Consider the following 24,877-nt stretch of genomic DNA (forward strand, 5'->3'; position numbering starts at 1 on the left):
CCTATCGCTCGTCTCGTGTGCACGCTCCTCCGCGAGCTCGCCGCTAACACAATTCATCCAGATAATTACTGAAAGTATCTTCCTACCGGAACAATCGTCTTCCGGTCGCACGCGCGTCGACAAGTTCGCCAGTCGAGCATTTTGTTTGGATACCGAGTTCAGACTTCGTACCTCTGTCGAACGACACGAGAAAGTCGCGAGACTTGACTTTCGGTTCCCGTTGCGGGCAAAGATGATCGAGGATCAGGACAACGTCCGCGGTATAACGTACTCCCCCGGAACACGCGTCGCCAACGAATCTTGAATTTATCCGTAGAACCTGCGAAGAACCCGACAAAGAATGGCGCTCGTCGTTATCGTGAAGAACTTTCAAGGACTCAAGTATAAAGGGGAGAAGGTTGTCAAGGTAGATTTCCGGGGTAAGTGTGGAACCGTATCCTTCGATTTGTCTCGCTGGCGGAATCATTGATGAGCGCGAGGACTGAATTTATCACAGATGGAAGCTATTAATAAGCCGTTAAGAATCTATCGAGATTTCGTTAGGCGTAACGATTTATTTCCAAGTTCGGAGCTGCATCGACATCATATTTGGTTTAATGCACTGATAACAAAATAGTCTAGATTTATGAAATTATCAAAATTAGTAGTAGAGCTCTTCACATATTATCGTAATTAAAATTCGTTCAAGTTCAAATTGTATATTAAAATATATATGCTTCGATAAATTTATCGGTCCTCCGTTATCACAGATGATGCATTACAAAATGAATGTTTATTAAAGAATACGTGGCGGTTTAATTTTAATCTTTTAATCGGCTGTCAACATTGTTTTGTCTTCGTTTTAATGTTTTGTTATTCTAGCATCACCAGGGCACACTTTTTGAGTCCTCTGTATCTATTTAATTTTATTCTGTATTTGTATCTGATTCGAAGAGATTTAAAAAAAGAACGGCGTGCTTGGGACCACCAGGACTTTTAAATATTACTGAACTCTCTTTCGTTTGGTTTTTTAATTCTGGAGAAGAAGCGAATCGTCCAAGCCATGCAAAGTTTATCTTAAAAAATCTTTCCTTCGTGCGGTCGCTTTCTTTCCACTTTTCATCCATAATAGCTCTTTCTGCCTCCTTATTAATGTCTCTGATATTAAACTACATATTCAAAAAACAGGAAAATTCTCATTTCAAAGCATTCAATTTTGCGTTTACCTACCTTTCATGATGTTATATAAATAAAAAATAATCTCCTTCCTAAATAAATTAACCGTAATTAATATTTTAATGAGAACGCTCTCTGGGGGAGTTAGATATACAGGAAACAAATAAATTGGGGCCAATTTTAGTTGATTGGTTAACACCAGAGGGCAGAAACAAATTAAATTAGATATATATCTTTTAGAATTATCCATTTTAGTAAAATAACTATCGAAATAATACGGTAACAGAAACTCATTGAAACTTTAAATCAATTATCTGATCGATACATAGAAATAACGCTACATTAGTCGCATAGTTGCGTGTATAATGACCAGAAGTTTTTCGTAATTATATCTTTTACCATTTTTGCTTATAAAAACGCTGGATATCGCTGGACAGCAAACCGTACTTACTACCCTACAATTTTCAGTTATACTTCGTCCCACATTGTCGTTCGTGCAATGTTAACTAGTGCTATCGATTAAAATTAACTCCTCTATAAATAAACGTTTATATCCGGAGTAACTATCTGTTGTAGCTTTATCGCTCATAATCAACGCGAGATTTTTGATATTCAACCTTTACTACCTACTGGGGTCGTATTTAAAAGTTGTACCCTGCGTTAAATATGATGCTTCACGGTCGCGTGCTTCTATTGTTTATTTGTCCACGATACACTCTTCTACGGCATTCGGAGCAAACCGGCTGTCAAGTCAGTTTTATTAAAATTTCCCTGGCGGCCACTCCGAATCTTTTTCATAATTTACTTCGTGAAACGCTGTTTTAGTTTCAGGCCCTTGGACTCCAAAATTTAACATCCCAGAAAAGTTTAAATTCGGTCGAGCAAAGTGCTGTGTACGTGTTCTTCTTATACTATTACCTGTTGAGTATGGTCGCTTGAATATGCGCAACATTGATCTTTTTATTCATTTTTGCGTATAAAAGTATGAATGCCGTGGCTTAAAAGGACAAATGTGATGTCGTGCACGAATGATTCTACACTAATGGAAATTATATCTATTCATAAGTAACGTAAATAAATTCTTTTAAATTGAATTTCCGTCGTTGGGAGTTTCTCTTTTATATTGAATTAATTTCTTTGATCTCTTTTTTGCGAATTAATAATTCAATATAAAAAAAAAAGAGAGACAGTATAACGATGCAACGAAGTAATAATAATAATACAATTTAAGAGAAAATAATCAAAGTCTGAAAGGTAGAAAAGTACGCGAAAATAGGGAGTAATTGATGATTACTGCATGTTTCTGGTACGCGTCCGTGCACGCGTACTTCGTTCCACTGAAATATTAATTTTCGTACGTAGCTACAGCATCCAACCGCGACCATAGTTTAAATCGTAGCGGAATGTGAGTCGAATTAATTAGAAAGCTAAACTATTTTAATACTTGCTCGCGTTCAGATAGAATTCGCATTTGCATTTCAAATGATTACAACCACGAAATGGTACGTGTGTTTCAGATTAGGATAATCTGCTATGGTCCTTTTGAAGACCAATACAGTATAAGTGTCTCCCAAAATTAATCATGGATCGTCGTGGATCAGTCCCGTGCCCTTCTTGATCACAATCGATTACTAGAAACGAGTAAAATGTTAACCAAACGTTTAACGACTCTCGAAGTAAATTTTTTTCTTTTTTAAAAGCGCGCTCTGGAAAAAGTTTAGAATTCATTGGTATAAACTTGGTCTCCATTTCAGTATCACATAGTTTTATTTGAAACAGAAACTGGAAACCAGCTTCAATTTGTACAATGAAATAAAAGCTATAACCATATCTGAAAAGTTCAAAATACATAGTACGAGTACCGGAGTAACTGCTTTTCATTTTTAACGTTTTGTTAACCCAATCGTATCGGGGTGGGAGGATATTAACTTTCTATGGTCTGAAACGAATGTTTTGGCTCTTAGAGGTACTTGATTATATCCTTTCTCTTCTTTTTTTTACTCGTGTATTTTACGTTTTTCTTCAGCACGTGTTCATTTCATTAGTTTAATGTCGCAATATCTTCCTTACTGGGTTTAAAATAAATCAAATTGGAGCAAACGTGTAGTTAAAAGAATTTATTCCCCAATAACCTTGAGCGGTTAAAATATTTGACGTCCACCTTTAATATCGTTCAACATTTCAGCGATTACAGATTTAGCGTACTCAATCTGTACGTACCAATATGTCATCCGTGACATTTGAAGGTTGTTATAATTATTACCTGCAGAATACGTCGAATATTACGGAAGGATTAAATATCGGAATTTTTAATAAATTCGTATTCTTTGAAAATAGAAATCATTTTCAATTTCCCCGCCAACTGCAAACAACTGTAGACATTCGATTAAAGATTGATGCACGACAAGCATGGGTCGTATTTATTCAACGTAATGACGCACGTTAGGTATTTTTCATTCATTTTTTACATACGATCGTACAATATACAGGGTACCAATATCATTACAAAGGTATGCAAACTTGTACTGCTTTGTTCTAAACCAGGGGTATGAGCTGCCTCTTGTTACATATCGTGCAGTGTCTCTTATTTTTCTCCGGTATTTGTTAAACGTCACGTATCATATCGTATCGAACGAAGGAAACAATACAGATATAATTGCTTCAGTCATTGATTTACACTTGAATTGTAGGTGCCACTCGTACGGACTCACGCGAGGTACGATTGATTGACGTTATGCGAATCGCTAACCTGTTTCCATAATATGTCGTTCGTAAAATAATATTGTTCCGCTCTCACACTTACTCGGTCGATTCATAGCATCGGTAAATATCGATACCAATGCATTGTTACACTGTTTAATCAAGGTTCCTAACCGATAAAAAAGCGCCATCCGATATCGCGAAGGATCTCTGAGAAAACAATTTCTAACGTACGGGTTGCTCTGTTTAACAAAAAACTTTTAATTCGTAACATTCGATGAAATGTCAATGTCTAAAAATAAGAAGGATGAACGTTAATCGTTGTACTGGTTAAGAGGAAGGGATCGTTGGCAAAGTAAGCCGTTAAGTCAACGCTGGTTAACACGATCAAACGCAGAGGCGCGACTTGAAATATTTAACGAAGCATAAGTATATGGAGGGTGCAACTGCAAAGGTTATCGATAGGTTAAATGAACCAACGAGCGCTTGTCACCTCGTGGGATCGTGCATATTACGAACATAAAGGGGGCACTCGAACAGGAATGAACGCCAACAGTTAACAGTTAACGTGGATCCACATTCGAAACACAAATAAATTCAAAAATGTATCGGATACGCGTGGAATCGAATACGGGTCGTCCGGCGCGTCTGACCATTAATTTCTTTTTCTACTTGTCGGACTCTGTCGCGCCCGTACTCCATAAATTTGCAACATCGATTTTCTCGACAACACGACGCAAATAATTAAACGAGCGAGTGTCTTTGTACTTGACGAGAGAACGGTGAACTGTGACACGACCTAATATAGCGTAAGGGATTTCGAAAAAGTTCACCCTGAGGTTTGATCATCGAGACAAAGAGACGGTAAAGCTAAAGTTGGCAGCTGACAGGAATATTCCTGAGGGATACCGCGAAGTAAGACGAATGGTTCTCGATTCTGCGTTTAAACTACTGCACGTTTTCTTACGTTTGAATCTAACAATGTATCGTTGACGGCGTGGACGCAGTCATGATGTTACGAGCATGATGCTTGTTGTTCTATTATAAGTGTGAACTCACCTTTAGCCGGAGGTCCAGGCCCTAGGGGTTAAAGGTTCATTTAATCGTGTCTGCCCCAGTTCATGGAGACCGTGAGCTCGCGTGACACACAGTCGCGCGAGATGCATTTTCTCTTGACCCCTTTAAATGTTACGATGTTTTTTTCGGATTTGTTTGATTAGCATACACGCGCAGCAATCTGATGCGTATCGTGAAAATAAATTTTATTTCCGTAATTGCAAGCGTTCCCAGGATAATTACCGCACTTTGGCATATGGCGCGCTTTTATTTTTAACGCGCAAGTACATCACAAAGTGAAATCTAACGATTAAGTCGGCTAAAATGTTTTAAAGTAGCAGTTTAATGGCGATTACAATCGTAGTTGTTAAAAGCATCGTTCTTGCTGAATTTAGGTTTTTATTGGCGTTCAACTGATGCTCGCAGTAAAACGATGGAACAGCAATGAAAGGGTCTCCTCCTCCCACGAAACTGAACGAATATGCTTGTGTTTCTGCAAACTCGATTCGTTAACCGTAATTATATTTGTTCGATTAAAAATAACTCGATTGCTCTACAATTTTATCGTTTATCGATACGTGCAATCAACATGTTTACGTTCTGAGGGAAGCTTACTTTTCGATCAACCCTCGCATACGCGCAGTTTCATTTAAAGAAACAATGGAGACGTCTCTCGAGACGAGTGGCCCAACAAGCCAAGTAAAAGTACACAGTGAAGTATAAAATATGAGAAAGAAGTTTATCTCAGTCATTAGCAGTGTTTGAGAATGCAAGTTACAACGTTTCCTATGTAGACACGTATTTTTTCCTCCTTTACGTCGAGCAAATATTGTGTAGTTTGCCTGTAATCCCCTCGCTTACCGAGTTTACCGTAACAGAGACAGTTATCGTGTACTTTATTTTTTCTATTTTTTTTTTGTTTTGGTGCGACACTGGCACTATCGGCTTCGAAATAACACCATTTATCTTCTATTTTTTAATTTTTAAATTCTCTATTTCCTACTTCCACCTATCTCCTATTCCTTACTCCAGTTATTCCTCTCCTTTCTACTCTTTTAACTCCTTCTCCTCATCATCTCCTTTTCCCCTTCTTAACTCTCCCGCAACCCTAACCACGCCTTCAGCCGTCGCTTACAACTAAATCGCGTACTTTAACTCGATACAAAGCTATCTAACGAGAACGCCAACTTTAGCGTGAATAAATCCCGATAAAAATTAGCGTCGAGGCTGAGTTTAAATTCGAACAATGTTTGCTATTAGCGTAAAGTGTGATTAAGACGTTTGAAGCGTGGCTCAAATAGAAATCCTTACTTCGTTATTGTGTTTGGGTTGATAGAAGAATGCGAATCTTGGTCGTAAATCGGGTGCAATCGATGTCATAAGCTGGAAGGATTTCAATGGCGTATAAAAGCTATCCTATAAAATCGTAAAATCGTGGCACGTAAAATGCTGGGTAGGAAAGCTTTCATTAATATATGGTTTCCGCAATATCGAAACGACTCTGAAGAATTTATTAATTTTTGGATTTATGTATTCCAGTCCCGTATATCGCAATTCTGTATAAACTTCACGAAGTTACGGGAATCCATTTCAAGATAAATCACTTCGCCACCACAGTTTCCATAATGTACACTTGTATTTATAGTAGATCAAGAAATATGTAAATGTAGTTGTTCGTATCTTTAAGACTATCACAATTGGGGCCCTCCCTTTGGAAATATCAAGCTGAAACTGTGACCTCGACCCAAAAGATTTTTGCTTTTTTGGTCATTTAAAGTCTATTGTTTATTCAACGGAAGCGAACAATGCGTATGCTCCGCGAAAGAGAATACCAAATAAATTCGGGACGATTCGAAGAAGCGCTGGCATTTTTGGCAGATTGCGAAACATTTTTTAGAATCATCCATAACTCAAAAACTAAAGTACATAAATCATATGTTCGTATGACGTACAGTCATACATTTTTCAAGCACCTTGTACGGCGTTCATAAAACATTTGATACGTGGCAAGCTTGCGTTTGCATCTGAATATACGGCGCAAAAGCTTCCCACGCATGACCATTAAGGATTCTGAAATATTTTGAAGTTACTTTGCAATAGTGTATTCTCGAATTGCATCTTTTCCACGCAGTGCGTCCATTAAAAAATGATTACGTTTCAATATTCATACGCTAAGTAGATTACGTTCCAGTATTAATTAAACCAAATTGTATTAATTCCATTATATATGTTAAATACGTAAATAAGGTACTTCAGGCGCTTTAGCTTTGCAACCAGAGATAACAATCAAAACATTAACTTAGTTTGCGTAAATTTTACGAGGTACATTCGTTGGTAAATTGTTCAATGGTAACGCGTTAATAATTTTCTTGTTGCAGGGGTTTCCCACTATTCGAAATGTCTCGAGGAAAGTCCAGATCATATCGCGGTGAACGAAGTAAGTACAAGTATACTATAAAAATTACGGCGACTCGAAATCAGAAACGATAAATATAAATTGTTTTACAAAGGTATCCTTAATTTAAATGCAATTTCTATTTCCATCCATAATTATTTTTGCCTTTGTCTTGGTTATTGATGACACAATGCAATTACCGTGCGTTTAAGTGCCGTTTGAACTTGACAGATTCTCAAACAGCTTCCATTTTTTTCCAGAATAGGTCGTCCCAGTTATGCCGGACGAGCTGTTATTATCATTCACATTCTAATTATGATGTTCAAAAGTCGAGATAACCGTAATATGTTGTATACTTATATTTTACAAGTGCATTTTGTAGCTTTGTTTCCTTGCTTTAGTCATTTCGAGTCAATTATGTTTCACACGGCTGCAACGAATTCGTAAGCAAGTATATTTGCTTGATCGTTTCTGCCCACGGTTTGCGAATTCGTACAGGAAAATTAGGTTCGCAACGGGCAAACGAGCTGACTAAATTGTATGTAACGACAGTGTATATCAATCACTTAACGTGACCTAGATTCTTCCGCGATTAAAGCAAAGTTGACGAAAAACATTTTTCCGATTTACTCTTCGTTACGCACAGCGAACGTCCGATTGCTTTAATTTATTTTATTCTCCGTGATCGCGTTTCGTTTTTGCGGATGGAGGTTTTCCTGTTCGACATCCTCTTAGGCTGGCTCTGCGAGCTGTTAATATTTTAAATTTTTGCCGCGTTAAACATGCACTTTGAAAGGATGTACGCTGTATGGAATATTAAAGGCAAACCGTCAAAGAATTTAGTTCACACGGCATTTTATGAAACGAGCAGAAAATGTCATGAGAAATTATAACTGTTGTCGTCGTGGCAAAATTCTCGAAACGCTTTTCACGTTTACGATAAAAATGCAGATGACGCGATCGTTGAAATAATAACGAGAATGCTAACACGGGCACCATCGTTTTTTGTTGATGGTACGCATCCTGTACTGCCTGTCGTGCAGTTTCGTTCGAATTTTATGTCATGGTCGAGGGAAAAGTGCGTGATGATGAGATCGATGAACAAACGAGTTACCAAGAATTACATGTGAAAGTATTTAAATACTATACCTAACAATGCTTTCGTGAAATATATCTACATTCTCTGTGCATTTATTCAACAACACTTCTATTTTCACATGTCTCTTTAAAAATAGTATCGTTCGTTTATTCTGAAACCAACAGTTCCTAAATTAAACTAATTTACCATGAACCACCGACATTAAACGTTCCATTTATCTCTAAATTTTTGTTCAATATTCTGGCCAAAGATTCAAATTATATTCCAATGTTTGGGAGCAAATAAAAAATTGCTTTTTTATTAAATAGCAGTGTGTGTGGGTTCGATTTTCAGAGACCACGAGAAATCCAATTTACCGGAAAGTTCAATATTCACTGCTCCCAGTTATTAGCTAAAACACTGATTGAAACGAACAATTGATAGAGAAAAAAAACCAACAATATTTCTGTATCTCTGTTAGAATTATTCCGTCGAATTTCGAGTTATCGATTTTGGGAGTTTACGCTATGCTCGAGTGTATTTTAATCGCACCGATGATAGCAACTTTCGTGTCAATTCAAGTTTGAAAGCTATTTCGCGCTATCCAGTGACGACGGTGTTAAATCACCAATCCATCTCGCTACTTCCGTGTAAAGTAAGTTAACCCATATAGCTATGCGTCGATAATGCGTTCAATTCTCTGATTGCTTGTAACATAATGCGTCGATGAATGATCGACATTCGTTCATTTAAACCTTCAGTTAAGCGACGCAGAGCTGATCGGCTTGTCGCTTTGATTAACGACTACTTTCTGCGCACGACTGGCATTATCAGGCAATGATTAACTCGAACAATACGCTAAAATAGTGTTTAGTGCGAACCACTGGCCTAATTAAATTTTTTTAATCAAGAATAATATCGAATTACGTCGAAGTTGGAACTGTAAAATCAGAATTTTATTTCCAGATGTTCACTTGGAATTTGGGCAGACCAGTCGACGAAGCGGAAATATTGCAATTGACGGTGGTGTCGCGCGGAGTTCTAAGGAATGAAAAGGTGATCGCGAAATATGGATTGGTCCTGCAGATGGTGGTAAGAGAAGGTCGAATCGTCGTCACGGATTCTTTGGTAGACCTCAACAATAAACCGCTTCCGGTACGTTGAAACCCCAACGATAACAGTTTCCGCGTGCAATTAATTTTATCGAGCGTCACGGTTGAATTGCTGATTTTAATGAGCCAAAATCTACAGTCGCAGAGAAAATACAATACCCAAGAATGATCATAACTATAAATTTATTTAAATAACATACGTTAATATTTGAATTACGTTTGAGTTACCAGCGATTCTATTTCCCATCCATTTCAATATGCTGCACGGTTTGTTTATGAAGACGTAACAAGTATGCGGAAGAGTGCGTGTTACGATCGATTCACTTTAAGAGGCACGTCGATGAAGCTTGAAATTTCACGAGATAGCGTCGCGGAGAATTTATCGCCCCTCAATTTTCGATGGAATTTACATCTTCTTACGAGCTGCCATTGTTTGCGTTCGAGGATCTCGAATACAAAGCGGAGTGCACGTTAAATCGCCAAGAATTTAGTGGATAATTATCTTCAACATGCGGAGAATCCATTTGGTATGTTTAGGCTGTCGTCTGCTTCGAAATTCGATACAACCCTCCCGACGGAAGTTGCAGCTCGTACGCTGCGTCGGAAATAATGGAAGACGAGCAACAGATGCTGATCGACATCGAGCAGAATATCGCGAACCTCGAGAGGAGCCTCGAGCAAGCGAACACCAGCTCAGCCACTGGCAAACGTCGGGGTTCTTGGCAGAGCCCTGAAAAAACTTCCAAGAGAGGGTTTTTGCAACGGGGTAGTTCCATGTCGACGGCCGAGAAGTCACCCGAACGTAAAAGGTGTGCTGTTTTCGTTAATTCGACACCAATTCGCCGGTTACGTTTCATTTTCTTTCGTAATATCGTCTCTCGTCCTCGTCGTTTCCCTTGTGAAGAAGCTACAAGTGGAAAACTTCGGAACGAGAACACTGTTTCAGTCTCAGAAATCATCTAAGGAGGGTAGGAAATAAAAGATAGCAACGAAAATAAATAAACCTTCGTGAATAATAAAATTTTGCTACTCTATATAATACGTATTCCTAAACATCGAAGCTTTGTATAGACCAACGACATGATGAGTAATGTATTAGTGTAAACGTACGAAAAAAATTTGTTCCCGTGCAGCAGGAGTTCCACGTTGAAAAGTATGAGGTCCTTTATGAAGCTGGGCAAGCAAAGACCACCCAGAGCTCGATCATGCGATAGCGGCTCGGATACCAGGGAGTTACTCGAAAGACGTGACGCGAGTTGTGCTACTTCCAACGAACCTTCGAGGACGAACTCGATGACATCTTTGGAGACGAACGAGTCTGATTACGATACCCAAGCTAGCGTGAATGCTGCGGAATCGCAAGACGCGATCCTCAAGCCAGCGAAAAAACCAAAACCAAAGGTTTGTCAAATCTTAATAATAGTTAATCCTGCGTGCATCGCGAGAATTGAAATCAGTTGTGCCAGTGTCGAATCGAACGTGGGATACGACTGTGTTCCAATTACACGAACTATTCTGTCTATGTATCATTCGAAATTGGAAAATTAGCTTTGTCCCGTTCGCAATCGAAAATTTGTTACCCGCCGACCAGTTTGCGTTTTCGTTTCCACTGAACAGAGGCGTGGAATAGACGTTCGCGAACGTTGTTGACGTTTTCATTGATATTCTCCGGAGTTGCGTGGAAGCGTTATTAACGTATTCCGCGGGGACGCCGTTGAGCGGTGAAATTACGAATGGAAGAAACGAAGAGCATTCGAAAATTCGCCATCCAATCGAGGGAAAGGAAATAAATAAATTGCCCGACGAATTGCGCTACGGGATTCGCATAAGAATCCACACGTTCGTCTTCGACCCAGGGGGAATTAATTTCATCCAGTTCCTGTTTCTTTTACTAGAACTGACTCGTTTGATATTAATATAAAAAGAAATTAGAAGGGTCCATGTTGTTGTCGGCTCTAAAAATTCACATTTTAAAATTAAATTATCCTTTTTATAGCGAGATAAATTCTCATCTAGCCAACAAATTTGGAATAACGAACAAAATATAAACAACCTCCTGCTTTTTTTCGGCGAAAAAAAATTTTCAAATCGTTCTGAAAAAATTATTTTTAACTAGGGGGGTCAATTACAATCATTTTTGGTGAATACACATACCCCCGAAATCCTACGCACTTTCGAGAAAAAAATTCCTTACCGAAAATATAACGTATATGTAGGATTTAACGAAGAGGATTTATTTGCGGAACAAATGTACAAATCATATAATTATAATAAACGAATTTGAAACACACAAGTTAATAATTAGCAACACAAATTATAATCACGTCCGTCTTTCACAATCAATCGTTTCCTACTTCCCGTTATCTCGCTGTCCCTAGTAACCCATTTCTTCTTGAACAAAACACTTTCAACCCTTTTGCACATAAATTAACATTCAACAAAACTACAGCGTGGCACAAATATTCAATACAAATCTCCTACATATATGGTTGAATACGAACCGTATCTGATGTCATATGTGCAATGATGTTATTACATATCTGAACGTGTATGATCGTACGTTATCATAAGGGACGATATATGGCTATAGGCAGTGCTGTATAGGTCGATACATGGAATCGTATATCATCGAATGATACCATTACGAACTTGTATTACCACCCACGATCCTGCAAGATCATATTTGATCACATACAATATCCCATTTTAATTTTAAAACGTAGAAGATAGGAGACGAATTTAGTGTGCTTTCGCAGTCTCACTACTTGCATGGCTTGTCTCTAAATCCTTCCAAATCCTCCATGTCGGTTGTCGACTTTCCGTCTTTCCTTCGAAACCTACTTTCTTTCGATGTCTTGTTCGATTCAGGTCTCCTTGCTATGCACCCTGACCTTACAAATCTTCTTGCAACGTGTTTGATCCGCCTTGTAAATTCTGGTTGCCATTTTCCTCGGTTACAGTCTTTCATATCCTTCTCGTCATGTTTTATCAACTCATCATTTATTTAGTATTTTAATTGAAATTTATATTTATTATATATCTGGATTGATTGCAAATTACCATGAAAAAAGCTTCGTAACGCGTTATCCTGCGATCTCAATTTTGCTCGAATTCGCTTTTGCATCGCACCGTTGAACAAAAACCATCCCGAATTATGCTACTCCACTATGCAAAGCTTCATGTAGGTACAAAGCCTGTAATGTGTCCACAAGCTTATCGTGGTCATAAATTCGACCACATTACTCTGTTCAAACATTCTGGTTGGGTGAATATATGGCAGAGGTGGATTCTTTCGTCCTCATGAATTTAGCTTGTTATCCGACGTTCACATTTATGGTTTTGATTTAAAGACAGGAATTCAAAAAAGATATTTAGCAGTCGAGAAAACAGAGGAGCTGAATTTGAAAGTAACTTATAACAATAGCTTCCTGGATTACTGCGAATATAATTTTCTAGTATCCTGTATTTCAACAATTTCGTTGCTCGAATTTATCTTCTACAGACCACGGACACAGGCCAAACCGCGTTAAAGGCGCAAGATTACCAAGTTTGCGTTACCATCATAGAAGCTAGGCAGTTAGCAGGATTGAATATGGACCCAGTGGTTTGCGTACAAGTTGGGGATCAACGCAAATACACCAGCGTCAAGGAGTCCACTAATTGCCCCTATTACAACGAAGTAAGGTTTATCTCCAGAACGTTTAATCGCGGAATAACGAACTACGAACATACACAAATTGAGAAAGTTTCAATTTACTTAGAGACACCCCGTTTGTAAAGAGAATTTTAACTTCTAACTTTTATCCTCGTTTATCGCATTCGATTAGCGTTTTACGGTTCTTTACGCGGGCTTCACAGAACATGCTGCGGGATATAATTTTCCACCATTACGGTACATTTGTTCTTTTGTAACAATCTATGTAATCGTTTGTTTCCAGTACTTTGTCTTCGACTTTCACATGCCTCCTGTGATGCTTTTCGACAAAATAATCACACTCTCGGTAAGTAATTTTAAAGCATCGTTAATTATCCAGCTCATTATAGAAGTTAGGAAGCCGATCGCTTCGTTGATCATTTAGCCAATTAGCCTCTGTAATAAATATCGTAACTTGACGCCAGTAAATTGTTAGCCGCGCTCGATTTAATGCCAATGTTTTCTGTACTCGAAAATATATGGCGTTTGCACGAAAATTAAACGCTACTTCTCGTGCGGTTTTACGACCAACCGAGTCTTTCGTCACCTTTGCATTTGTGACGCAAATAGGTGGATCTTGTTAGGAAAATCCTGAATTTATTCTCGACTATCCTTTCTTTGCGTCGCTATTTGTGCACAGTAATTACAGAAGAAAACGGATCATCCGATCGACTAGCTAAATTGAAATATCTTTCGCCGAGGTTCTTATTTCTAATTCCAGTGGCTGCCGGCAACGCGATATATTTAATTTTATGTTACGAATCTTCGATCTTGCCTCGAAGCGATAAAAGCAAATTTAATTATTAAATTGGAATTCCACGGTTGGGTAATAAAACACGTGCAGCTCCTCTCTTTAATAGAAAAGCGATTCCAGATTTTCCGAGTGTAATTTCTCAAGTAAACGTAGCAACGCTGCATCCGTTCTGCAAACACTCGATTGAAAATTTATCTTCCTTCAAATATTTCCGGACTCGAACGGATTTATTGAATTTATCAATCCCGGTAACGTTCTGCTTAAGCGAACGAAAATTCTCATTTGTCATTCAGACGACAGGTAAGAAAATAACCAGCGATGCGATACTGGTATGATTTTTATATCGATATTATGCCAGGAAAGTTATACAGAAACCGATATCTCGTTTCTCGAGGTATGAAAAATGTCGAGAAACCAGGAACACTGGTGAATACAGGTTACTCGAAGTGAACACCTTCTACTGCTACGCAGGTGCAGCAATCGCGGAATCTCTTACGCGCTAATCTAACGCTGGGCAGCTTTAAGTTAGACATCGCGACAGTATGGGCACAACCAGGTACAATATTTCGGATTATCCGAATTATTATCCGAATGGAATTCTAAAGACTACTTTTTCGATCATTAATAACTGTCTCTCATTTTCTGTCGAGTCCGTGCCGAGGAAACAGAAACGCTTTGGCGCAGAGTACGAACGGGAAACACGTTGTTCCCTTTTAATCGGAGAGAACATTTTATTTTTCGATGCGCGATGTTGTGCTAATGATGTGACGAGTTATAAATATCCTTTTATACGTTGCCAGTGACGTTTATCGTGAATTAAGCTCCCCCGATTAAAATGAAAATGAATATTAAACATCGATATTCGTGTCGCAAAGTAATATAGCTGGATCACATACAAATCTACGACGCGATGGAAAACGTCACCGAACATTTATGCATGCTTTTTACGCGAATAACTTTTTTCTCTCCTGCCCGCGGCGGAGTTGATTGAATTAATTTACAAAATTGTGCTTTTAATCGCAGATAGAGCTACATTATAAAATCGAAGTACGCGGCTTCGTTTGCGAGCCGACGTCTTGACTGAAAATACCGTTTACCGTGAAATTGCTCCTATCCCATCGTCTAGATTTAAAGAAATTATCTTTAAACGGATAATGCGAAGCTCGCCAGAAGGTTTAAAATCTATTAAACAGAAAAAAAATACAGAGAGAAAACTAATCGGCTAAATAAATACTCGAGAAAAGAAACGTTACAAGCTACTCTCGCGTTTTGCTTTCCATTCTTATCTCGAACCATTTCAGCGCATGTATTTTTCAACCCTCTTCTCTGTACGCACATCGCTTACTATATCCGAGTCATGCCGCTTCTGTCGCACAGAACGATGTACAAAAAAATTTCTGAGCATAAAGATGTACTGTTTTATAAAAAACTGAAAATAATACTGCTTGATTACTGCCATACGAATCGTATTAGGTCGCGCACTGGCTGTCGTTGATGGTCTAATTGTACGGTTGACGTAAAATCGATAGCATTTTTCCAGTTCCAACGATTTTTCGATGAGACAGGAATTGTTCGTTGAAATTGTCAAACGATACGAAGATGCATCGGAAGCGGATGACTGGCGTGCATCTTCCTTCACACGTTCACGCGTATCATGAATGGTGTTTTATGATCGTTCGTACAACGTTTCTGCGCTTGGACTTTCTCCTTTCTGTGTGTTTACGTTCGTTAAGAGACACCGTCGCCTAACACGCCCTTCTGGTCCGCAGATCATCAGTTTTACCATAAATGGGCGCTGCTGACGGACCCGGACGACGTGGCTGGAGGTCCAAAGGGCTATTTAAAGTGCGACATAAGCGTGATCGGAAAAGGCGACACCGTGAAGATACCGCCGAAGAGCGAAAAAGACGAAGACGACATCGAGGGTAATCTGTTGCTTCCGGATGGCGTGCCAATCGAGAGACAAAGGGCAAAGTTTATCGTTAAAGTGTATAGAGCCGACGGTTTACCCAAGATGAACAGCAGCATCATGGCGAACGTGAAGAAGGCCTTCACCGGCGAAGTCAAGGATCTCGTCGATCCTTACGTTCAAGTGTCCTTCGCTGGATTAACCGTAAGATCGATCGAACTTCTCGACAATAAATATTAGGTTGGTCCGGAACTCTTCTTATTTAATTCGAGTAGCTAGAACGTTCATTATGAAAAGAGGAAGTCTATGGAACAACCTGATATTTCGACGGAACTAAACGTAGATTTGAATGTCCGTATTCTCCGCGGCACTTTGGTACATGTAAAAGAGAGAAAACTGTTTTATTCGTCTCTCACGGAATTCAGGGTAAGACGAGCGTTAAGAGGCACAGTTACGCGCCGGTTTGGAACGAACAGATCGTTTTCACGGAAATGTTTCCACCCCTCTGTCAAAGGATTAAAATTCAGCTATGCGACAACGACCCTGTTCACGCCACCGTGATCGGCACGCATTTCGTCGATCTGAAACAAATCAGCAACGACGGCGAAAGGGGATTTCTGCCCACGTTTGGCCCTGCGTTCGTTCACTTCTACGGAAGCATAAGGGATTACAGCCTCATAGACGAACATTCGACGCTGAACGCGGGACTGGGAGAAGGGATCTCTTACAGAGCAAGGTTTCTCATTACTTTTTTTTTCTATCTATTATCGTTTTAAAGATGTAGCTTTTCCTCCGGTTGTATGGGACACTCTGTATTTCGGTCAGGGTTTGCATCACTTTCGAAACAAAAAGTTAGTTGATCGTTGCTCACGTTCTAGATTATTGATAGCAATTAGGACGGAAATAAGCGATAACGTCGAGATGGCTCCGTCGGAGGTCGAAGTCGAACCTGCCATGCTCGTCAACGAAACCGCTTACGCGAGGAACGAAGAGTTTTTCCTTTTCGCTACGATTATGGACGCCACGATGATCGATAAAAAACTCGGCGATAAACCGATGTACTTCGAAATATCGATAGGAAACGCGGGGAACGCTTTGGACGGCCACAACGAAAGCTCCAAAGTAAGCTCCATGCATAGCCCTACTAATTTTCTCGATATTGCGCTGTTCCACGCTTCAAAGAGCTTGAAACAGAGGAAATTGCCGAAAGTTGTGTTTACAATAACTTTTGTATTTAAAACAATTTTCAAAAAATAATGTATCGCGAGATATATGGAAACTATAGCGAGATACAATTGACTGGAATATCTGGAGTTGCGAGGAAAAAGCAGAAAGGGAGCAAAGAGATGCAGATTGTACACTGTCAGACGCAGCTTCCAATCAATATCCCAGAAACTGTATCTCTCTGTAACTTTTCAAACTGCATTTGTTTAGACATTGCAACCAGGAAATATTCGAATTCACACGAGTGTTAAAATAGAGTAACGTTTTAAAAGCATTCAAAAGTTCGTTCGAATTGATCGTTGATAGATGTGCGAAATGGGGCCGAAGAGCGGAACGAGCGGAGAACAAGAAGAGTTGTTGGAAGTTTTGAGCGGATCCTGGCAGAGCACCACACCACCGAGTAAACCAATGACACACGACAAGATTTATTATTTCTTACCGTATTGGGACGACAAGCCGTGCCTGCACGTTCGAAGTATTTGGCCGGATTACAGGCGCAGGATGTACAACAGCAATATTATTAGCAAAATCGCCGACAAACTGGTAAATCAAAGACAACGAGAGAAAGGGGATTCGACGCAATAAAACTCACCGTAGTCTTGTTTACGACTTTGATTTAGGAAGAAGGGTTGACGGAAGCTCAATTGCACGCGGATGACTCTTCGGGCGACAAAATCCTAAAATCCACGCTCGAGGAATTGAGCGGCAACTGTAATCGATACGTTAGCATCAGCAAGTCGAGTCTTACCGGGCCGGGGGTTGGAAAAACAAAGCTCGATAAAGAGAGAACGAAAATGTGTCAAAGGGAATTGGAAAATGTTGGAATTATGGCGAGAAATCTTAAAGCAGTGGTCACGAAGAGCAGCTTCAAAGAGAGATTGAAGACGGCTCAGGGTTACCTGCAAAAATTGAAATTTCTCGTCGAAGATGTGAGTAGTAGTAGCGATCTGCAAAATTTTCGACCAGAAAGATCTACGTACGTACGATCGCAAAAGTCTTTTCATAATTTCAGCCTCAAGATTCTTTGCCAGATGTTTTTATTTGGGTAATTAGCGCTGGACGACGGGTGGCTTATCAAAGAATATCAGGAAGAGATTTAATTTATTCGATCGTTGACGAGGAATGCGGCAGATATTGCGGCAAAGTGCAAACAATGTTTCTCAAAGTACGTTAGCTTGCAATTAGACGTTTAAATATATCTGCGATTAACATGCCTATTGATTTAATTTTTCCGGAACGCTAAAATTTCTATTAAAATGAATTCTTGGAGTGCAAAGTAAGCTTTCGTTGAAAACAGTACGTCCGTAGCTTCCAGGAAAGAAAAAGTTCGGACCGTCCGGTTGGGCAATACAGACAAAATTGCAAATTTATACGTGGTTGGGGATCTTGAAGCACAAGAAGTACTTTATCCAAGGCTTATCGAAAGGATATGAACTAGGCCACGAATTGAAGAATGTCGATAGGCCACGCTCTTTACCACCGACTATCATTCATTATGTCGACAAACACGTGCGTGCCCGATAAATACTTTAGCGAATATAGTATAATAGTAATTTGGTGTACACGAAATACCGTTCTTTTCAATGAAATTTACCAAGACGCGTGCTTATGAAATTGCATCACTGGGTCGACAATATTTCTATAGAGCTTGAAAAGCAACATTTCGTATGCACCGACCTAATAAATTTCCCTTATGTTTGCATAAGAGGAAAGAAACGTAGCGTGGGCGGAAAATCTATGCAGATTACTAAAATTTTGTAATGATTATTGAGTAGAAATTCCAACTGAGAGCGCACATGTATCAAGCCCGATCTTTGATCGGTAGCGATGCGTCCGGTCTTTCGGATCCATTCGCGAGAGTAATCTGTGGTGAGTTTTGCAAATCCACGCAAGTGATCGACGAAACTCTGAGTCCCACGTGGGACGAGCTGCTCCTTTTCGACGAAATTTTGATCCACGGCACCGGCGAAGAAATCAAGAAAGATCCACCGTCGATCGTCGTCGAAATCTTCGACCAAGATAAAGTGGTACGTCGCGGCTACGACTTTTCTTCTACAAATTACGTCTCCTCTTCTGTTTTTATTTCTACCGCGATACGATTTTCCGTTAACTGCAATGAAAAAGAAACTTTGGTAGAAACGCTGGCGTTTGAGTTTCTTATGTTTTTGTAATTCTCTTTTTACAGAGTCATTTTGTAACTACGGACATAACATTGCATGAGGGCTCTGCTTTAACAGTTTGTATACAACATACGACATTCGTATAAATATCAAACAACACAACCTACCACATACCACAACACTCGACCCTTGTAGATATCAGAGATACGCACAACCAACACACGCTTCCACATTTTACTTTTCGCTAGTATTCGCTAATTGGTCGACAGAGCATGATGACAGTGGAAACAAGAACAGGGTTTCGACCCTGGCTTTAGTCTCTCCTCGGCATATGAGTATTAATCGAAAATTATACATTAAATCTATACCGTTGTTCCAACCACTATCATTATCCTATCGATCGTCAATATGCCAAGCAATTTAATAGTTGCTAATAATATATAAGTAAAGGATTTTCAAGTCGTATAATCGTGGTTAAAGAATTCTTACAGCACGTCCTTGATATTATAAAATTATTGCGTAGGATATAATCACGACATGTAAAACCTAGCATGCAGTAATGATAATGTAAAAGATAAAAAAAGATAGCGCGTTTAAAAGATCCTTGAAGAAATAAAATGATCCATGTTAATTATCACGTTTGCTACCGACGTTTAAAGAAAAAATCGCTCCGTGCGTGATAGCAAACGTATTAAAAAAGAAATCACTTCCCAATACATATTTCGGCTTGTTCATGAAACTAACAACAATCTGTACGTGGGGATTGATTCAGACAAAAGCGTGACGTTTCAGGGCAAATCGGAGTACATAGGGCGAGCGGTTGCGCGACCTCACGTAAAACTCGCCTCAGAATCTTACACGCCACCGGAATTTCCTCCATCTTTGGAATGGTACGACGTGTTCAGAGGTGCTGCGAGGGCAGGCGAGCTTCTTGCAGTTTTCGAATTGATGGAGTATCCGTCGACCAGAGACTACGGTTTTCCAACGTTACCCGATCCAAAGGAAAGAACGGTTCAAACCCATGCCGTTGCTCAGGACCAAGGACCTATTCTTCCGGTACCCATCGGCATTCGACCGACTCTCTCCAAATATCGGTGAGACGCAGTCTGACGAACGTTTCGAAAACGATAAATATCTCTGGATACGGTGAATGGCTAACATTGATCATCGTTGCAATCGTAGAATCGAGGTTTTGTTTTGGGGCTTAAGAGATCTGAAAAGGATACATTTGCTCACCGTGGACAAGCCACGCGTGGACGTTGAATGCGCTGGCCATATCCTCTATTCTTCGGTAATACCCAACGCAAAAAAGAATCCAAATTTCAACACGCCGATCAAGTTTTTGGAGCTGGAGCTACCGGAACAGGAACTTTATCGGCCACCCTTAACGATCAGAGCAGTGGATTGTAGAAGCTTCGGGCGATACACTCTCGTTGGCACGCACACGATCAATTCGATACACAAATACATTTATTGCCCGCAAACCAAAAGAGCGAAGGATGCTGAAGACCGGAAAAAAAATCTGTATCAATTGCAACAATGTACGGGTAAATTGAAAAGTGTCTACGGATAAAAGATAAATGAAATATTATATTTCATTCTTTTATTTTCGCGGTAGGTTTCGATGCGTCCAAGACGAAATATCCGCAGACATCTTTGCCGGAGTCTATGGCCGATCTCGAATTCAGTTGCGGGGATACGATCATTACGTTAGGTTTGGAGCCAGGTTGGCCAACGAAAAAGGACAAAACGGAGCAAAATATACGAAAGAAGCAAAGCTTAATTTACGACGGGAGTGCAGGTAAGCCTATTATTTTCACGAACGAACCAGAAGGTAAAACGAGAACATCGATTCGATTCCCTCAGGGGATTTTGGTGCTTTCGAGGACGAGGACGGCTGCCAGGATTGGTGGACGAAATACTTTGCCTCCGTCGAAGCGATGATAGAAGAAAACAAAGAACTTCGTAAAGAGAAATCAATTTTTCAAATGCAATCGAACGGCAATGCCCCGATGTTGTTGGATGAGACTTACAATCAAACTCAAGGAAACGTTTCCGGGGAGAAGAGTCCCGGCGTGACGGCGAAGAAACTATTCGGTCTGAAATCGACCGCCAACGCGGCCAGATTCGTTTCGAAGCTCAGCCCCAGACAAAGTTACCGAAATTTCTCGAAAACGGCGTTGCTGAAAGTCTATCCGAACGAGTTAGAAGCTCAGCCGGAATTCGAATACTTTAAGGAATGGCTACACACGTTCGAGTTGTATCGCGGCAAGAAAACGGGCGACGAACCCGAGGATGAGTCTAGAATCGTAGGAAGTTTCAAAGGCGCTCTGAAAGTGTACAAATGGCCCCTGCCTAAAGACCTCATAGATCACACGGTGATGGGTTTCGACCCGCAATATGGCTTCTTCCAAGGCGTACCATCGAACGAACCGATTCACGTACTGGTCCGGGTTTACATCGTCAAAGCGAACGATCTTCATCCCTGCGATCTGAACGGCAAAGCGGACCCGTACGTAGTCCTGCAATTAGGCGGCAAGAGGATCAGCGACAAGGAGAATTACGTGTCAAAGCAACTCAATCCCATCTTTGGCAAGTACGTATCGACCGATCGAGATCCGATCGCTGGATACACGATTCGTCCAACAAAAATTGACACTGTTTGCTTGCAAGGTGTTTCGAAATAGAAGCAACCTTCCCACAGGATTCGCTGCTGACCATTCAGGTGCTGGACTGGGACTTGGTAGGCGCGGACGACATGATCGGCGAAACGAAGATCGATTTGGAGAATCGGTTCTACAGCAGACATCGTGCCACTTGCGGTCTAGCTAAAAGATACGACGAGTAAGTTGCCGATTGCTACCGATAATCATCGTCGTCTCTTTGTATACATCGGGGACAAGAATTAGATAGAATTAACAAGCAGTAGAGACTACTATGTAACGACACGAAAGACAATGCTGTGTTTCAGATCCGGCTACAATAAGTGGAGGGACGCGATGAAGCCGAGTCAGATTTTGTCGAAAATTTGCAAAGAAGGAAAAGTCGATGGCCCGGTATATTCGCACGGGCGAGTGACAATCGGTAGGAAGACATTTTCCCTGTCGAACGAAGAAATGGAATATTATATTCACTCCAAAGGCAAGCGTAATTCTTTGCATCGAGCAATCTTTGAAATTACTTACGTTCAATAACGTCTAACAATAAGAGTCGTTTTAAACATGAATATCGTTCGTTCGAACTGTTATTATTTATTTAGGCATAGAGGAACACCTTGCGTTGGCAGTTCTTCATCAATGGCAAGCTTTTCCGAGAATTGGTTGCGCCTTGGTTCCCGAGCACGTGGAAACGCGTCCCCTCTATAATCCTGAGAAGCCAGGGATAGAACAAGGAAAGCTAGAGTTGTGGGTCGATATGTTTCCCATGGATATGCCTTCGCCCGGACCATCGATCGACATTTCGCCAAGAAAGCCGAAAAGTTACGAGCTCAGGATCATTATTTGGAACACGGACGACGTTGTATTGGAAGACGATGCTTTCTTCACCGGCGAGAAAATGAGCGACATTTACGTTAAAGGGTATCGCGTTGCTTTGACATTATGATAGCTGTTGGGATAAAATAAATCTTTCGATTCAATGTTTCGCGTGTTCTATCAGATGGTTGAAGGGACCAGAAGATTGCCAATCTACGGACATTCACTATCGGTCTCTAACGGGAGAGGGGAATTTTAATTGGCGTTTTATATTTCCGTTTGATTATCTCGTGGCGGAGGAGAAGATTGTCATAAATCGAAAGGAGAGTCTCTTCAGCTGGGATGAAACCGAATGCAAGATTCCGGCTCGTTTGGAATTACAAGTAATGCAGATGTTAAGGAGCACGAGAACTCACTCTTAAAAGACATCTTTCTTTTACAGGTATGGGACGCGGATCACTTTTCGGCCGACGATTTCCTAGGCGCCATTACTCTCGACTTGAATCGGTTCCCTCGTGGTGCAAAAAATAGCAAGCTCTGTACGTTAAGCATGTTAAAGACCGACGGATCAGTGCCGATGGTAAATATTTTCAAACAAAAACGAATAAAAGGTTGGTGGCCTTTCTATGTAAAGAAGGAGAACGAAGACATGGAATTAACGGTAAATTTGAACACATTTCTTGCATTCGAATACGTATAGAATCATTATTGTTCATGGAAATTCGAAACTATTTCGTATTGCAAATGTTCGCCAGGGTAAAGTGGAGGCCGAGATTCATTTGTTAGCCAAAGACGAGGCTGAGAAAAATCCTGCTGGATTCGGTAGAAACGAACCAGATCCGCTTGATAAACCAAAGTAAGTAACAACTAATAATCTGTCGTAAACTATAGATATCAAAACAAACAAACTTATTACATTACCTAATATGTACCTATATTATTCTTATACATATATAATCTCTCTAAAAGTTTCATTAACGTACGACTCGATTCAATTAAATTACATTCTCTTTTTACTATTTACATTCTAATTACAATCTATCGTCATTCTTAATTTTATCGTAATTTTTAGCGATATTTAAATGTAGCTCGAAGAATTTTTCAAAGTTTCGAAGATTGTAGAATTCTAAAAAAATCAAAGACCGTGCCGCATTCCTTCCAACGATTTTGTTTTAGTAACTTTACGATACAAATATGGTGTGTACCTGTCGTTATATAGATCAGGGGTAACAAACTTTTCCCCCGAGAGCCCTAAGAATCCCACCACTACTACTCAACCAGTTCTCCCACCATCAGGTTTCATATTAATTAATTAATTAGGTGCCCGGCCTTTAACAAGCCTTCGTCCCAATTCTGCCGAATAGACATAGCAGGGTTAGTTATTCCAAGTGTTCGAGGAACACACTAATTCACAAGCTGTTAGTTCGTGATCTTTTCCGAGGGAGGCGTAGGTAGTTGTAAATTATTAACACTAGAGACTCTAGTCTAGAGTAACCTAACAGTGCTGCATTCAAAACTTTGAAAACTCCTTCAAGATGCGTTTAAACATTGTTAAAGCAAAATCTGAAATATTTTAAGGTGCGTACATATATAAACTTTTTATTTCGTATTTCAGCCGGCCCGATGCATCATTCATGTGGTTTTTAAATCCTTTGAAATCCATTAAATACATCGTATGGCACAACTACAAATGGGCCATTTTAAAAGCTTTTGTAACCATCGGAATAGTAATACTCTTATTATTATTCTTTTACGCTATACCTGGTTATTCCGTCAAAAAATTGTTAGGAGCATAGATGCACGATTTGTGTGTTTCAATCGTGCGTAGCTATATTATTTGGAATATGAAAGACGATATTTTGATAAGGGATGAAAATTGGATGTAACTGCATTACTGCTTACTATACATATAACAAGTATTTAAAAAATAATTTCATTATTCTGTGCTATTGAATTCATACATCGTTACCCCACGTTTTAAATATAATACATTATATGCATAATGTAGAGACATAATGTATTATATTATACAGAACAATAAAAATAAATTATTTTTTGAACATTTAATATTTCTCCGTTTCGCGCTACGCCTCATCGTACAAATTCCATAGGCCTTAAAATTTAAATCTAGTAACTATAGAACTTTAAATGTCTTGAATATTTTTTTCTTTTTCTAAGTGATTTTTGATAGAGAGAAGAAAAGTATT

General features: G+C 39.7%; 1 protein-coding gene across 6 annotated transcripts; it reads left to right on the forward strand.

Moving 5' to 3' along the window:
- The first annotated feature begins 6 nt into the window (after positions 1 to 6).
- LOC122401459 (otoferlin-like) lies at positions 7 to 24,466 on the forward strand. Of its 6 annotated transcripts, none has more exons than XM_043403593.1 (28): positions 7 to 419; positions 7,290 to 7,348; positions 9,351 to 9,539; positions 10,034 to 10,305; positions 10,630 to 10,897; positions 12,999 to 13,175; positions 13,435 to 13,497; positions 14,416 to 14,500; positions 15,714 to 16,057; positions 16,279 to 16,589; positions 16,732 to 16,975; positions 17,384 to 17,620; positions 17,698 to 18,006; positions 18,090 to 18,242; positions 18,386 to 18,586; positions 18,853 to 19,104; positions 19,263 to 19,313; positions 19,990 to 20,291; positions 20,380 to 20,744; positions 20,816 to 20,998; positions 21,064 to 21,793; positions 21,871 to 22,041; positions 22,169 to 22,338; positions 22,457 to 22,775; positions 22,855 to 23,053; positions 23,113 to 23,331; positions 23,426 to 23,526; positions 24,286 to 24,466. In XM_043403593.1, exons 1-28 carry the CDS (start codon positions 341 to 343, stop codon positions 24,464 to 24,466), a joined length of 6,234 nt encoding a protein of 2,077 aa, XP_043259528.1. In that variant the 5' UTR covers positions 7 to 340. The 6 variants fall into 6 exon arrangements, with proteins under 6 accessions (XP_043259528.1, XP_043259530.1, XP_043259529.1 ...); XM_043403595.1 differs by having other exon boundaries at positions 20,380 to 20,738; XM_043403594.1 differs by having other exon boundaries at positions 10,633 to 10,897.
- Positions 24,467 to 24,877: the final 411 nt, after the last annotated feature.

The sequence above is a fragment of the Colletes gigas genome, unplaced genomic scaffold, assembly GCF_013123115.1.
Source record: "Colletes gigas isolate AHSC1104 unplaced genomic scaffold, ASM1312311v1 Colletes_gigas_Sc00025, whole genome shotgun sequence".
In the NCBI taxonomy this organism is placed as follows: Eukaryota; Metazoa; Arthropoda; class Insecta; order Hymenoptera; family Colletidae; genus Colletes; species Colletes gigas.